Consider the following 17,513-nt stretch of genomic DNA (forward strand, 5'->3'; position numbering starts at 1 on the left):
GAATCATTAATCACTTTGGTAAGTAGCCTAGTTATATATGCAGCTAAGCTACAGTGTACATGGACAGAGTTATTCATTTTACAGGACCTCAGGGGTTTGATGTTTTAGCAGAACTGCCTGTAAAAACGAACAGTGGTTTGCAGCAGTTTGAATTAAGAGCAGATGTTCGTCCATTAATAACAAAGTGCTCAGCACATGTATTGCTTCACCAGCTGTAAAATGAAACATGCAAATCAATAATATACCAATGGACTGATTTTTGTAAATTCAATGCTTTTACTGCCATAGTATCAACTCCACTTACACTGCCATCATTCACAGTGGAATCCAAACAAAATAAAGCACGAATATAAGACAACGTGCATACAATTTGACAAAAACTTCTGATGGCAGCTTAAATACCAATGCTAGCTGATTACAGGAAAGTCTCAAAAACATCGCGAGGGACCTAGACTGTTCAACACATTTCAACAACATAGCCAGCATTTGCAACACATACAGCCAAGCTCATATGTCTCTCCTGGAGTGCCTTGATTATCATCAACACATTCAATTCACATGACTCACTGCATTACATAAACCACATAATCTCACTCAACACCAGCCAGAAACAAACAAAATGGCACTCGTCAAGCTTGTCGCCAGCGATAATATAATTACACAGATGCTCAATGACTTTGTTGCTGATTCAAGAGACAATATCATTTGTAATTAGTAATAAGCAAATAAATTACAGACAACAAACAACTCCTAGCGAACTTTCCTTTACAGACATGCATGCCTGAGAAGAACACATGTGCTATTCGAATAAAGATGACAAAAACCTTCAGCATAACGACAGAAACATCTTTGCCACACCAGTAACATGGCAGAAGACAATAAGTTGGCTGTCACAGTGACAAACATTTGAGCTACATTATGTTCTACAAATGAAGGAGCCAGGTAGAAATTGCTCAAGTTACAAAACCAACTGTTTGTTCGCACTCAAGGTTTCCAGCATATTTGGTTTAAAACAATTATGGGATGCAATAGTTGCCCATTTTGCCTAAAATAACTCTGTACTCTTGTCATATCCAGTGATGTTGGCCAAAAAGCTTAAATTATCTCAGCAGTGGAATGGTGGTTTCCTCTGTCAATATTACAGTAACACTAGATACACACAGTGTTTCACTGTAACAGTGTCAGCACCACAGTTCTTTTCACTGTAACTACTATTTCAGTTCCACATTGCTGCAAGGACTAGTTGCAACAGATTGCGGGCAAAATAGGCAACTATTGCATATAAATGTGGCAATAAAAAGTACTGTGAAATGCCACCTATGTGCAAAATTTAAATATAAACCATGTGTTGGTACAAACAGAATAACCCTTTATACCTGGCTCTCTTAATTGCGCAATATCTGGCATAAGGAAACAACCAGCTTGGTTCTTGTGCCTTTTGTGGCAAGTATTTCTGCCATCCTGCAGAAATTTGGTCATCAGAATAATATCATTTGCCACAACACAGTGGGTATTCCTGCGCAACATTTAGTCCCTCTTGCAAATATTGTGGCTGCAGCATAGGTCAGGACTGGAGCTCTGTACTTAAATGCTCATACACACACAAACACACATATGAAACATAGAAAGAAGCCAGCACAGTATATTCTAGCATCAACTGTGATAAAAAAGAAAGCAAAAAACAATACAATGAGCATCGGTTGAACTTTTTACACTTCCCTTATCCTATATTCACACAATATCTCTCACTATAATGCTTCAACAGCATGAAAACCAAAGCATTCTTTGATTTCACACAAACTGCATTGACACCAGGCCTCTCCTTCAATGGCTTTTCATCTTAACTATATCAACACTAATGCTGCATTGTTTTCTCTGGCAAGTGTGGATTGGTTAATGCTATGACACCGAACATATCTAGAGTTCACTTTCAGGTGAACCCTAAGCGCGCATGTTGGTTGGAGCAAACGTACTTCTGCATGACACTTGTGAAGGGGCACTACAAGCAGTGTAGTTAATTCACCAGCTCCAGTTATATATGAATGATTATAAGATAACAAATCTGACAATCTGTTCATTCTCATTCTGGCCACACAGTCATCAGTACGTTGCTTGGCTCATGCAGGCAGCAACTTGTTCACTGCGAATTGAGCGCTCTCACAAAACGTGTTCCCAAGTCAGCAAAATGTTTGTTTTTTCAAGCACACACTGTTTCCAGAGCTCACTGCCTTTGGCATGAAACACCCTGCAAACTTTTTGCACAACTTGGCACACGTGTTGTGCAAGACATGTTACCAGCACATTGAAATGGTATTGTGGATGGGATGCGCTGGTTTGAAGCAATGAAATTTTCTTGGCTACAGTAACTGCCCCAAAAGAAAAGCTACCTACCAAACTCTATGATTGTCATTGTCACTTGTTATCATAGAAGACCGTGATGGTACAATGGCATTTGGGTACGAACAGGGACCTGATAACCACATAACGTGTCTTATTGGGATAGCACAGGTGAGCAAGTTGCTTAGCTTGCCAGCTTTTTGTAAGTGATACTTGGGCTATAAATAAACACTACTAGTGGTGCATTTGCAACATTGTGTGCAAGTCCACTGCCACAATATACTCCAATACGAAACCGGAAACTCTCATTCGCAGGCATTTATACCTAATCTTATGGCACTCCAGATAAGCGTACAAGTACGAAGGCACTGAATCAGCCTACAATTACTGCTACTTCGAATGTCATGTGATAAGAATGAGCCTTATTTACTGACTATTCCCTGTATTGTTTTTCAGAAGTTTACTTCTGTTCCAGCACTATGTCCTTTTCCTTTATGTCATGTTCCCAACCAGGCTAAAATGGCAAGATGATGGCCCAAGAGACAAATGGTCATCATATGCTCTGTTTACCGTATTGAACCAAAACCAACTAGTCCTGCCAGTTGTGCGGTCTTCTCTTGTACAGTTAACACTTGTGCAGTCAAAACAGAATGTAACATTTACATCCCCAAGGAATATTCATTCTGTTGTTAAAAATACTGTAGCGACGTATCCTGTGAACGATTCTCTTTATTCAATGATTTAACTTCATAGCAGAGTTACTGTACATATTTTTTCTAAGGGCAATTGCCTCATAGTCTAAGCAAGATTATAAAACTTGGGCCTTTATATGCTGTTTTGAGGTCATGAATGACAAATTTTTTAAAGCCAGTTTCATTTCCAATCTCGGCAAATAAAGCGACATAGTTTTGTGGAAGAGCAATAGTTCAGAGGCCTATCATGCATTATTTGTATCACAGCTCACCCTGAACTTTTTTTCCTCTGAGCCAATAGTATCGTTCACCGGATATAGATTCAAAAACAGAAAACTGATCCAGCAAGTTTTATGGTACTGCATAACAAGAGGAAAGTTCATATGATTTGGTGCACCCAGCAGCAATTTACGTCTGGTTATCACAGTGAAATATGCTGCAATTCTACACATCAGGTAACCATGACAAGCTGAATGTACTCATGTCACAAGTGCCAATTGTAGCTCTTCAATGCCGGAAATTGCCGAGCCTACAGCCAGAATTGTGGAGCAACCAATTTCCCTTAGCGAGTTGTGGTGCACACATGACAGCCTTTTTCATACAGATCCTTAACACTGTACACACAATCCATTCACATTATCAAACAACACTTGTCTAGCAAAGGTTTTTTGCTTATGTAACTGGTGACACAACAAACTTAAGAAACAACTCAAGACGTGGACTTCCATTGGAGTTTATAAAATAATCGGTGGATTGTCTTACCACTGTATTCTTTTATTTCAAATTCACCTTTTATGAGTAACAATTTCAGTCTATGAAATGGACTCAAGCATGCTTACAATTGGGAAGCTGAAACTGCTTTACAGTTTCGATCAGTTGATCACTTATGACTACACCTCACATTCGATACATGTGTTCCAGGCAACACTAACTATACAACCGTACAAGTGATATGCTTATGTTAGTATCAACATTATCGCAGCGAGTGAGACTGTTTCCCCAATGCTAGTTTCACTGGACTTTAAGACCTATGCGTTTAAAGCAAATATGTACCCGTCCTTTTCAGACATTTGCAGCAAATACAAATAAAATTCAGAAAGATTATAGAAGCTGCAAATAACAATGATCGTAGCTATGTATGTAGTGCCATGAAAATGGTGGTGGGCGAACATGCCTTAAGCCTAGCAGCATGGAGTGATAATACAAGAGGAAAAAAGGCTGCCTGTCCTTTGCAAGTTAACTTCATTGAAAAAAATTTAATTTAGTCACAGATTGAACCTTCACATTTACTATGGTTTCACGCTATTCGAAGTTTGTTGCATCACCAGTTATAAAAGAAATTTGTGCTCCCACCAAGGACCCTCAAAAGGCGGGAAAGCAATTAACTGTAAGGAAACAACATAACATCTGAAAACACAAACCATAACCTGGATTCCTGCCCATGGCTACAAACACGCAATAGAAAGATATAACTTGTAAAATGTGGGCTGTAGCTTGCAGATATCAATAAAGCGTGGATGAAATTACAAGCAGCACGAACCCTGTTAAAAGCAGAATTTACAGATGCAGATTGTATCTATGCATTGAGCATATGCTGAGAAACTAACAGCGTAGAGCCTGCATGAGCCGTTTGCGAATTTCTGCAGGAACGCCTATGCTTTACATAATCTAAGAAAACTTTTGCAATCTGACATCATAAACCAGGATCATCAAAGCAAGAGGTGCACTCAGTGAAAAGCTGCAAATGAATATTGCAGTTACTAGCTACGACACAGCCTTGACCAGCAGGCTGCCAGTAGCTGCTCTGCCATATTCTAGAGGAAATACCCAAATAAGCAACACATTTCAAAAATATACTTGTGTATATAATTTACATGTGCAGGTTCAGCTACATGTGAGACACACTATGCAAGAGTAACCTCTAAAATCACAATAGCCAAAAAATTTTCCAAGCAATTCACATCAATGCTGCTGCACTTTTGCAACTTAGCTGCAAGGCAAACTACACCAAGAAAAATTTCTGCAGCAAGAACGTCGCCAAAAATGATGCAGCGAGTTCTTGTAGACTTCTGCAGTACTGATTACAGTAAGGCAAACATTTTGTCCACCAAGATGAGCATGGCAGTGGCCCCTACACATCGAAATGCCAATTTACAAAGCAATTCCGTCTTGTATCAAGCTCAATCAATTGTGTGACAATATGATTTATTTCTATGCAACTATAAATGCTGCAACGTAATCGCAATGTTCAGAAACTTTTTGTATAAGAAATTCTATTTAAGCAGATTTAATATGATCGAATTCATTTAACTGCCAGAGTGATGTGCATGCATTCTTGGACATGTCTCACAGAGTGTAATTTTGCATTTATTTTCTGTGCATTGCCAAGACACAGCTCAAGGCTTTGACCCCTCAGTAGCACCACTGAAGGTAGTACTTTGGTGTCAAGAGGGTCCACAGTTCTTTATCTGCCATCACAAGATTAGTTCTTGTGCAACGAGAAGATTGTGCCAAAAATAAACTGCCTCAAGTTGCTTTACTGGCTGAAATGCATCAGTGGGTGAAGGAAGACAGTATCAAACATATTCCATAATGCATAGAAGCAGCCAAGTTCTACTTGTTTCTGTCATGTAAAAAAGACTGTGTTAAATAATCACCAGGGTATCCTGTAGATGTCGCACAGCAATGAAACCAACCACAACCCTTCAAGGTCATGGCTGCTGATTTACTGTAAATTTGCTTTAGCTAAGCATTTCCTAGTTGCACGTATAGCATATATGTGTGCAGTGCACTTTAACCAGTCATCATGCAAGATATCCATAAATACCTCTCCAAATACCTCTGAACGTAGAAGACACATACGCACTAGAGGAAACGTAAATGTCAGCAATAATTAGACACACACCATGAAAAAAATGCTTAAATCTGAATCCATATAAAGAATTCATGTACAAGTACATTCTATGCTACTGCCTGCCAAATTTCCAATGTGAATGCTGATGATGCCAAAAACAGCAATGGCCCAACAGAATCCACAGTCCTGTTTTGTCACATTAACCCAATAAAGGTAGCACTTTTTGACAGAACCTAAATTCAATTATTCAAGTCCCATAATCCAAAGGTTCCCTCCTCAAGAAAGCATGCAACGCATTGACAGGTTGACATTCTCAATGCGAAGGAAACTTATGCAAAGGGAGGTTGAATTCATCCTTTTTTGGACAGTGCACCCTTGTTACCAGCAAACTCATATCAATAAATAAAATGCTTCCTAGATTTTGAGACAGTCAGCTTTAAATGTTAAATAAAAGTACTTCTCACCACATTTTGCAAAATTATGTAACTATACATAACATCAAATGACAAATTGTGGGCAGCTGCACAGTCTAGCTGATGAAGTGATCGGTATGGTCAATATCACAAGTACGGCGCTCTATATAGCGAGAGTTTGCTTTGTAACATACAACTGCAGTTCAAGTTCACTTATGCGCAAGAAAACAAGGCAGCAGTATAGTTCATTAAAACAACAGCCTAGTTGGAGCAGACCAGCTCTCACGTCCTTTCTCTGGTCTCAAACTAATAAAGCCTAGGGACACCCTGCCAGTGTGCATTTAAAGCATCACCAACCACAAATACTAACACGAGTCTCTGAAACCAAATTTCCTAGAGATTTGTCACCCTTGCTTCAATGAACATTCGATGCACTCTACAGACAAGGCCATTATTTACCTTTGTATTTCTCGAAGAGTCTTTAAAACACAGCTGCTGTATGTTAAAATAGTTTGAGCAATGTCATTATTAAGCAGCAGCATCAGATGCTGCTGTTCTGGCTCCCAGCGAATATCAGCAGCAGGCTTTTGGCACTCCGCATCATAAATGATTCCTGCATAAATATTGGTTGCATAACGAAAAATTCCTCAATCGCTCCATCGAGAACATTAACATTCTTTGAGTGCCACCTTTAGTGCATCTCAGATTGTTTCTCTGCCTCACTTTTTTTTTTCTCCCACAAAACAAGCACCTTGCCTTGTATTCAAACAAATAAATGCCATAAAACGATGTGTCAACGAAAACCTGAACAAAAAGCTTGGACCACAACACATACTTTAAAAAGAGCACTACTACTAGCTTCCTTTTCCTGCATAAACTACAACGCCACATCACTTGTGTTTGCCTGAATGGCAGAGTGCCCCATGCAAGCACATCTCTTCTACGTTGCAACATGACAGTTGCAACATGACAGTATGAGAAACGGCCGTCAGCAGATGTCTTTCACAGACAGCAAGCAAGAAGGCTCAGACAGGCCAAACAGCCCGCCCATAAGCAGAACGGTGAACGGCATACTCTCATCAATATATTAACACACTTTTGACCAACACCTTAATTACAACTCTGTTTCACATGGTGATTACTCAGCCCTTCGTGCAGGCCAACATGTCTGCCAGTAGTTAGCGCTGTAACGGTTTACACTTGAAGACACGCCATCATCTCTCTTAGGCGAAATTTATCCTCAGCCCGTTGAAGCTCGAAAAATAATTCGTTTACATGCATTCTGCAGCATGCAAAGAGGAGACAAGTGCTGCAACCAATTCACTCGAAACTGCGCGAGCGCGAATTCCACTATCGAGACACGTATTTGGCGAGGCGTCGGCATTGCCTGTGCATAAAATGGCCAGCACTGGTCCATAATAGATAATTCTCAGGTACAAACAACTCCAAGACGACTGCCAGGGACTCTGTTCCTGTCTAAGAAAAATGGCCTAGTTTTGTCATAGCATGGCATGTGGTGTAAAGATGGGCTCGCTTGGCTTGGCAGCCAGAGTCAATGAGACGCTAAGTGGCAATGAGAAAACTGACATGCAAGTCCCGCCACTGCCACAAGTGCCAGAAACATAAGAACAGAAATGCATTCCAAATCACGGACTGTTGGAAAGTTGATGCATAGATAGAACACAGTACCTCACTGTATGTACCTAAAATCCCAGGGCAAATTTTGATAGGCCGGAGAAGAAATTTTGCTTGAAGTGCAAATGCTTCGCCACCATAAAAGATTGTAGCAAACAGTACCTCTGCCTGGAAATCATGCACTTAAAATGCACTACATGACGATAACAAATTAAAAGCATGACAAGAATTATCAAATGACATTCAAATTCATTATCATAGCCACGTACACAGAAATGCAACGTTTCATAGCTGTGAAAAGTGAGTAAATTGCAGTGTATTGAAAAACTGAATAAATTTAAGGAAGTCGACGAAAGGGAAGCCAACATGCCGCAGGTAGTTGCTGAACTGACGACCATTCTGTAAGCAGCTTATGCAGCACTTCGCTCACAAGCACACAGGCCAAATTTTTCAGACGCGCTGAACAGCTGATGCTTACACTTGCATCACAGCACAAACATGCGAGCAACAGAACCAGGAAACCGTTCTGCAGTCCAGCTCCACTGAATCAAGTGGGCCATGGGGTATTCGAACTCTGCATACTCAACAATGAAACCATAGGCAGGATAGCCAACATGCAGCTGCTCACTATGGCACAAGGATGGCACGTCATGCACAGATATTGGGGTCCAAAAACAACTGCTCTTTGTAGCGCAAAGTGTGTGAGAGCACTGCAGAAGCACAGCAAGACCATTATTTGTGCACACAATAACAATTCGATGCACTTGAGCATGTGCAGCAACTCTAGCAGTTTACGAGAAACCTTTGATTGATCATATTCTGTATGCAAGACAAAAACAAAAAGACACTTGCGAAAGTTACAGTCACTGGCCTCTTGCAAAACACTCAGTTGCACCAGAATGATGGTTTGCAACTGAGGAGCTCGGGTCACATGTAGTAAGGCCACAGGAGGGGAAAGACAGCAACACCAGCAGGAAATGACTACTTGGGGGCACAGCTGCAGCGATGTGACACAAGTCCACACATCACTAGAGGGCCTCGCCTTGACGACACGTATTAAGCAGGGAGCAGGAAAGGCGTGGCGGCGTGACCAGGCAATGTGTTTCGTTCACTTGGCACACGTGCAGGAGAAGGCAGTGAGCCGCTCGTCCCGCTGTCCACTGTTTTGGGAAGTCGCGCAACCGCAAGAAGGAAGACACTCGAGGCACAGCATTGTCCCGTGAGCTGCGAAACCCACAGACAGCTGGGGAGTCCCTGGCCAGAGAAGATGCAGTGGGAGAGTGCTGCCGGCTGCAACACCACAGTCCTTGTCCACTTTGCCCACGCACAGACACAAATTCAAAGATACTAATGCTTTCAACACACAATTACTCGTGCCCAGTTCTATCACAATGCCACAAAGAAGGTGCCGGGCCTTGCTCGGCACACAGGCCCTCCTAAACTTGCGAGCAGCGGAGACCCCGGCTCACTCAGGTTGCAAATGTGGACAGCAGAGAGCATGCCACAACCACGATGAGTGCCAGTGACGCCACATGCGGTGTCGTGGAGCCACCTGTCTTTGGACGAGGTGTGGTGGAAGTTGAGGCGTGAGTTGTCTGTGATGGTTGATCATCTTCGGGTGCTACACAAAACAGATCACAGAAATCAGAGATGCATCTCATGTTCCGCTCTAGCTGAGGTACAATACAGTCACTCAAAAAACACATTCACCACATTTGCTGATCGTTTACTATTTTCATATTTTCAAGCAAGAGAGGGTGAAAATGCTGCAGAAAGAAATTTTGCTTCTACGTAGCACAAGTAGTATCGCACCATCTCTGCAGCATCTTTATGCTACAGAATGAAAAATATGCGCCTGGCAGTGTAAGAGGTCTTCAGCGGTTTAATTCAAAGAGCAGAATTAACAAGCAAAGGAACACTGCAAGCACTTGCAAGAGCTGAATCCAGCATGCAGAACAGCTGGTGGCACCACATGACCCTCCTACAAATTCAGAAGGCTGGAATTTGTACAGCCTATGGAAAAGCGAGTCACTTCGTTTCAGAAAACGTCTATATAAAGTTTATGGGTAATTAGTATGCCTACTTGAATTTCAAAAGTTTGCTCTGGTTGGTTGTTTCATGCACAAATCAGAAGAATACAGACAACACATACACCAGGCACTTTAGCGATATTGGTGAATCTTGGATTTTTAACAGATTACTCACAATTTAGAATGTTAGAGAATGCTAAAGCTTCTCGAAGCCTTATATTATATAACATTATCAAAATTCCAGCAAATTTTAATTCTTCCTTGAGTAAAATCTGCTTTGCCACAATGGCAACTGCAATTTTCAGTGCCTGTCATTCTTACAGAAGCTGCACTGAAATTACATTCTACAACTTTTCTGGCACTAATCTCCTGTAATCGCATAAAACTTTCTGCTTAATGTACTTGTTTTCTCTTACTAAAAAATTCTCAACAGGAGATTTTCAAGATATTTTAAGAATGTTTGGTATGAGATCCTAGTTGCTGTTGAAAGCTGCAGTAGCACAATTTCTGCAAGAAAAAATGGCATTACTGGTGCAAAGTGCACTTCTGTTAGCTAATCTTGTCTAGAGTGGTAGACAAAAAAGTATCATTCACCATTGTTTTAAGTGCTAAGTTATCTTGAGAAAATAATTGCCACACACACACACACACACACACACACACACACACACACACACACACACACACACACACACACACACACACACACACACACACACACACACACACACACACACACACACTCATCTGCTGTTTTTCATGACTCATTCATGTAGAGGACTTCTGGCAAGTTTGTGAGGTATAGCCCCTCGAAGACCTTTAGACAATTAAAAGAGGTCGATGTCACTTTATCGATCTGATAGACTAGTACTCATCAAGTGCCTGCGGAAGCTACCTATGCAACAATACCCATTAAGTCATATATACAATGATCATGTTAGTATCAAATATTCAATACCTTCAAGATGGCTGCATAGAAGAGGTGTGAAATTCTTATAAACAAAGCTCTTGTCTCAAATAAACCTTATTTAAGCCGCAATAGTATTTGCACAAATTGAAACAGCATAAATTCTAACTACCTATAAACCTATTCCTGTATGTATCAATTAGCATAAAGCTTTAAATATGCATGGCAACAGTTTCCGTGTGAGCGAAGCACATACCTTCCCCACTGCCAGAGCCACTGTCAAAGTCCTCGTCATCTGAATTGTCCTCGCCTGCCCAGGCACCACTGCCGCTGCCTTCCATCACATAAGAGTCCGATTCTGGCATCATTGACACCTTGTGGTTGAGAATTTCCTGCACACACCATGAACACGATTTGATAACTATAACAAAGCATTTCCTCAAGCAACTCAGGTCATCAAGGTTACATAAGGCAGACAATGTCTCACGGGTGAGTTTAAACATGTTATTTACACATGCATTTCAACAGGTGAACAAGAAGATGGGTGCCAGGCCATGAAGAGTGCAATAGTAGCATTAAGGCAGGGCTACTTGCTCTACTGCTGGACCATTCTGCGGAGTTGCAGAGCAGACACGAGGGTGACAGAGTAAATGCACCATGTGGCCAAAACATCCTAGCATTTTGTGTATGTCAAATGGAAAACATATGTGACGTTCACAGCTGTCACCATCTCAATCACGCACTTTTTTTATTCAGTATGAATACATCCCGCACCATCGCAGCCAAGTGTTTTCAGCTGTCAAGCCTGAAAGCCCAGACACTGGTTTCATTATATGAGCTGCCACCATTTCTGCCATCTTCACCGTCATAATATGGCTGAACCAGCAAAGCAAATTGATACAATGCAGAGAGATCACGAGATATTCTTTGTGCTCTGCTCTTCTCACGGAGGCAACTCGGATTGCTCTCCCCACAGAAACCTGCTCGGTCACCGGTTAACAATTCTACCACTTTTGCTCACTGACTGAAACATTTCCGCTCTCTGGAGAGCACAACGAGTATGGGTTTAAGAGCTGCTGTTACCACAAGGCATGTGCCCTTAAGAACTACCATTATGGCAACGGTACGCACCATAAATTTGAACCTTAAGCGATTTAGAAGGCAAAGACATGTCAGCAAAGCTGACGCATTACTCTGTCCTCACTGGCTATTGCACAGTACCAGCAGCAGTCGGCAAGTATCAGCAACCCTGTGTTCCACACTGCAAAGAGCAATTGACACTCAAGAAACAGCTTGCTAGCTGACCTGAATATAGCATGCCTTTTCACAAACACGACAGCAAGCACTTCCTGTTTTTCAACCTGTTAGAGAAGTTATATCGTAATATGCATCATGGTGTGACAGCAAGATTGCTCATAAACATGCCACAAAATCAGGAACTTGGGCTTTATCACTGAGAAATAAAGTTTGTATTCAAAACCACTGCAAGTCACAATGTTTATATCTGCTGCAACAAAAAAATTTGTTATGCTTAAAACATTACAAATTTATTTGGGGGACCAGTAAAAAAGCAAAAGGTTCAAGACAATTTGCCATCTCATATGTTGTACAGTAAACGATCTTATGAGATTGCAATCTGTAATTTATCACATACTCCAACAACACAAGTGTTAACATCATTTTTCTAAGCAGTTGCGAACTGTCACGACAAATTGCAGTGTTATAAACGGTGTTACGATAGTAAATTTAAGTGTATTCACTTATTGTAAACTGCAACAATACTAAAAATAACACCATCTTTCAATGGCTTAAAAAGCTTTAGGGCAGTCAAAAGCACTTCATTGCAGTACCATTGCATCAAGAGCATGATTAGCCAAGCTTATATCATATTTTCACAATTATAAAGATTAATTAAATGGTCTTATTACAACACAACATAAAGCCTGTTCCCAGCATTGCCATAATGGATATGGCATATTCAATTCCTTACTGTTGTCATTTCTTTCAGGCGACGTGCATGTGTGTCCAACCAGGAGTCCCAGGTTGACACTTGATGTCTTGCTTCAGGGTTTTCATGCTGAGCAGCTATGCCAGGGGTGACCACAGGTTTTACATATCTGCACATACAAATGACCAGTCAGCAATGATGTCAATTAGCAAGCAACATGTGCACATCAATAGCTCTTGCTAAATCAGTGGGTAGAGAGGTATGGCAATAAAGCACGAGATGTAAATAAGGTTATTTGACAAGGGTGAATTAAAAAGTCTTTGCCCCTTACGTTTTATTGCTATAGGAACTATATGGATGTTCCGGGCACATTTCTGTTGTTGGCGTCGGTGTGAGGTTCCTTATAAAGTCCAAGGGTGACAAAATCGTCGCCCTGCGCCGTATGCTGTATGTGCAAGTGAAAACATGCGAGGGTGAGCAGGTGATTGCAGCTATATCTCATGCACGCAACAGCGGAAAACGGCGGAAAGCGCAGGAGAATTAAGTGTGTTGCCTTCCGTCACACGTAAGGATTCGGGGGAGGGGTGGGTCCAACTCGGGGAGACCCCAGCAGCTCGCACGCCCGCACACCCGCCCGCCCGGCCGGCCAGGCCACTGTATCTTGAAAGCCATCTGCGACAGGCACAGAGTGCACGCCGCACTGTCTCTTCATGGCGTACTTCGCATGGATTCGAGTGACTGCATGAAGGTGAATTCACTTGCTGCTGCTGCCGCATTTTCTCATGCAGCGTCATGTCGAATTGTGGGCGCGTGACACCATGCTTATTAATTTAGTTAGTATGCTTATATTTACAAGTTCATACAGCCAATAAAACTACTATTCCTACTTCATACAGCTGTGAGCAAGTGAGTGAGTGAAAGAACTTTATTCGGTCCAGAGAAGACGCAGGGGAGACCTCGCGCCACCCAGCTAGTCCCGTGTATGGACCGCCAAGCCGAGCTCGACGGCCCGATCGCAGCCACTCTGGACGGCCAGGGTTTGGTCGTTGAGTTCAGGACTGGCCAAGAGTGCAGCCCCCCTATCCACACTGAAGGAGGAGCCGATGGCTTCACACTCCCACAACACATGGTCCAATGTTGACGTTAGTCCACAGGCAGGGCAGTCCGCACTGCGATACCTTTCAGGGCATATTGCATGAAGAACCGCAAGGCTAGGATACGCATGGGCTTCTAAAAGTCGTAGGGTCACCGCCCGCGCCCTGCATAAGGCAGGGGAATACCAGTTTTGACAGATAGTAGTGTGTAGTGACCTCACTGAATGTGAGCAAGGGTTCCCCGCGGGGCAGGGAGACTGTGGAGGCCGCGCGGTCACCGAGTTCTCGCGCGGCCTCGTGCGCGCTCTTGTTAGGGTTAGAGGAAGAGCCTTCAGTCTGCTCGAAGTGAGCGGGAAACCAAGTGGGAGAATGGGGAGAGATACTTTTGGCGCTTTGGAGAATGCGAAGGGCCCGAGGGGAGACCATCCCGGTTTGGCAGGCCTTAATGGCTGCCTTGGAATCGCTATATATTGCCTCTCTGCGACCATCGAGCACAGCCAGTGCCATTGCAACCTGTTCTGCTACCACGGGCTTCAAAGAGTGTAGCGTAGCACAGCAAGTGAGCCTGGAATTGGAGTTGACGACGCAGGCGGCGAATGCCTCTTGTTGGACATATGCCGCGGCATCCATGAAGCTTGCCTCAATGTGGTTGTTATGAACATGCTCGAGTAGAGCTGTACCCCTGACCCTACGTCTGCCGACGTTGTTTGCAGGGTGTATATTGCAGGGAATGTTCATGATGTGCAGTTGAGACCTCATCTTGTTGAGAATCCGCATGGCGTCGGGGCACTGGTCGACAGGGTTGAGGCCCATCTAATTGAGTATCTTGCGGCCCACTGGGGTGCCGGATAGCCTGAGCAACTGTGAGCATTCTTGTGCCTCGATTATTTCTTCGAGCATGTTGTGGTCTCCGAGCTTGAACAGGTTTTCGGTGTGAGTGCTTACAGGTAAGCTGAGGGCAAACTTAAAGACATTTCTAATGAGTGAATTGAGCTTGTTCCTCTCTGCAACATGCCAATTATGCATGGCCGCTGAGTATGAAATGTGGCAGAGCACGAAAGCATGTATAATGCGGACACAATTGTCTTCCTTGATTCCCCGGTGCCTGTTCACGATCCTCCGGATGAGGCCGAGAGCACTCTCCATCTTGGCGGTGATCCTTCTGAGTGTGGTTCCATTGGCACCGTTAGACTCAACATACATCCCCAATATTCTGAGACAGTCCACTCTGGGCACCGGGGACCTGTCACCATTGAAAAGCCGTATTTCGCTTTCGGATGCCAGTTTCCAATCACGATGGCTGCCGCCTCTGGGTCTTTTCTTGTAAAGAAGTAGTTCAGACTTGGATAGAGAACATCTGAGCCCAGTGGGGCGGAGGAAGCGCTCGGTCACATCCGACTATTTTTATTAGCCAAACTAAGGTACATACAGGTAATTACAAATATACGTACTAGTCTACATACCTTACACTATTTTTCCACATAGTCCCCACACCAGTTCAGACCCCATATTTCCCATCGCAGCACTAAATTTGAGATGCCTTTGTGGTATAATTCGTCCGGCTGACTGTAGAACCACCGTCGGACTGCTGTCTTGGCTTTATCGTTGCATGTGAATCACTATCGTAAATACTCCCACTCCCATACGATATGCCAAGCTCCTGGGAAATGTCCTTGAGATGCACACGCCGATCCACTTTCACCATTGCACTGTCGTCAGTCAGCGACGCGTGTGGCCTCTCCGAACACTCATTTTCGTGCAAGTCTTCACGGCCTTTGCGAACTCACAAAAGTGCCACCTCACACGTATCAAAATGAGACACCTTTCCCCATACGTGCGCTGCATTTCCCTGTGAATTTTAATGGGTGTTCGTCCCTTGCTCTATAAAAAACGAACCACATTTCGTTGCTCATACGCCGAGGACATGTGAAGCACAACCACTATCTTCAACAACTGTCAGCAGCCCCGTGCTGCGGAGCTACTGGGAGATAAGTCCACCGCTGGGAATGGATGTGTTGTCTTCGCGTGTACAGTCATAATTTGGCAAAATAATTTAAAATAGGGGCAAAGACTCTGATTCATCCTTGTATTTGCACGGACCTAATGCACAACTTTATTCCGAAAAAGAAAGGGGTCCATAATTTGCCGGCGCATTGCAATCGAATACGAAACGGAACTACGTTCACAGCATTGCCAACAGCCTACTGTCAGATGCATGCCATCGCCATCACGAGAAAGCAGCAGAGCACATTTCATTGAAGACTGAATTCATTTTGTTCTAGACCACGATCACTTTCGGAGATATTATAGCTTTCACAAAAGTTTCCATGACTGGGAGCCAGATGCATCGGCGTATACGACCATCAACGTTTCTGGCACTGTGTCAAGCTGCATATCTGCACAGAGGCACAGAAATGCTCTCGCCGCATATTTCGGGAAGTCCGGTGCTGAGTCACGTAGTATCTTGTGAAAGTGACAGCAGTATCTCTAAAAGTGATTGCTCGAGAATATCACCTTGTATGTACGACATCTGTGGCCAACGAAGCGCAAATGGCGACAATGACGTGTCGCTTTCATTTCTTCACGTCTCGTTTTTTTCCGATTGCGAACATTGGGACATAGTATACTTTTCTCTTATAAATCAGGCACACATTACACTCAGCTGCATGTTACATTCAGGGGCACATCTATTTTCTTACTTCAAGCCCGCAAAAATTGGGAGTACATTAAATTCAGGGTGCATTAGAATCGTGCAAATGCAGCACATGAAAAGAGATTAGCAGGCTGTTCCATTCAGTTGTGGTGTGATTGTACATGATCCTGTAGCTGCATTCAACATTAAGCATTGGCAAAAATGTCTTAATATCCAAGCGAAGTGAGACAGGCAAAGGCATGTCGGCTTCTCCAACAGGTCTGGACCCCACACCAATTCCTGCAAACCAGTTTTTGAAGTTCAGGCTCAATGGGCTGAAGAAAGGCATTATTGAGGCAGCTGCAATCCTAGCTTCCACTGTAGATGAGTGCGCATTCTAACGAAGCCAGCACCAACACTAAAATGAGTGCAACTAGCATGATACTAGAAGCCTATAGTGGAGATTTGCAAGCACTCTATATAACCCTGTTGAAACAACATGTGTACTCTCTAATCCCACTTACCTTTTATCAACTATGCCCATACTAAGTACTCACAAATTTTCTAGTACAATGTGGATGCATTACTTCCAACTAATCCACTGTTGGCCTTTACCCTGTTTCCATTCCCTTCACGTCCACCGTTCTACAATAACAGACCATTTATCATCTTTCCTGCACACCACATGTGATACCTAGTATCAAATAGTATTCCTTTTTTTAGCGAGAATATCCTTCTGCAATTGTTTCTCTAAGCCATGCTGTTCTATCTTCAAATAGGCATACGTCCATTACAATAAACATTGGTTAGTACATCCCACCATTATATTCAACTGTAATGAAAGGCACCAAAGGTCACTATACTTGTTGAATACTTTTGATTAAAACAACAGATAACTCAAATCAATTTCTCTTTCCCTGTTGAGGTCAAATTTTCACGGGTAGCTTCCAAAACTGCCTTTTCTTTTTGGT

At 42.9% G+C, this 17,513-nt stretch overlaps 1 protein-coding gene across 1 annotated transcript in view; it reads right to left on the reverse strand.

Annotated features, from left to right (window-relative positions):
* Positions 1-253: 253 nt before the first annotated feature.
* The window catches only part of LOC142572990 (glypican-5-like), a 144,975-nt gene continuing 127,715 nt past the window's right edge, over positions 254-17,513 (reverse strand). The window contains exons 7-9 of the mRNA XM_075682476.1: positions 12,859-12,985; positions 11,125-11,260; positions 254-9,552 (exon numbers count right to left, since the gene is read on the reverse strand). Coding sequence (XP_075538591.1) covers positions 9,401-9,552; positions 11,125-11,260; positions 12,859-12,985 — 415 coding nt within the window. The 3' untranslated portion in view covers positions 254-9,400. The remainder of the gene's footprint in view (positions 9,553-11,124; positions 11,261-12,858; positions 12,986-17,513) is intronic.

The sequence above is a fragment of the Dermacentor variabilis genome, chromosome 2 (genome assembly GCF_050947875.1).
Source record: "Dermacentor variabilis isolate Ectoservices chromosome 2, ASM5094787v1, whole genome shotgun sequence".
Taxonomy (NCBI): domain Eukaryota; kingdom Metazoa; phylum Arthropoda; class Arachnida; order Ixodida; family Ixodidae; genus Dermacentor; species Dermacentor variabilis.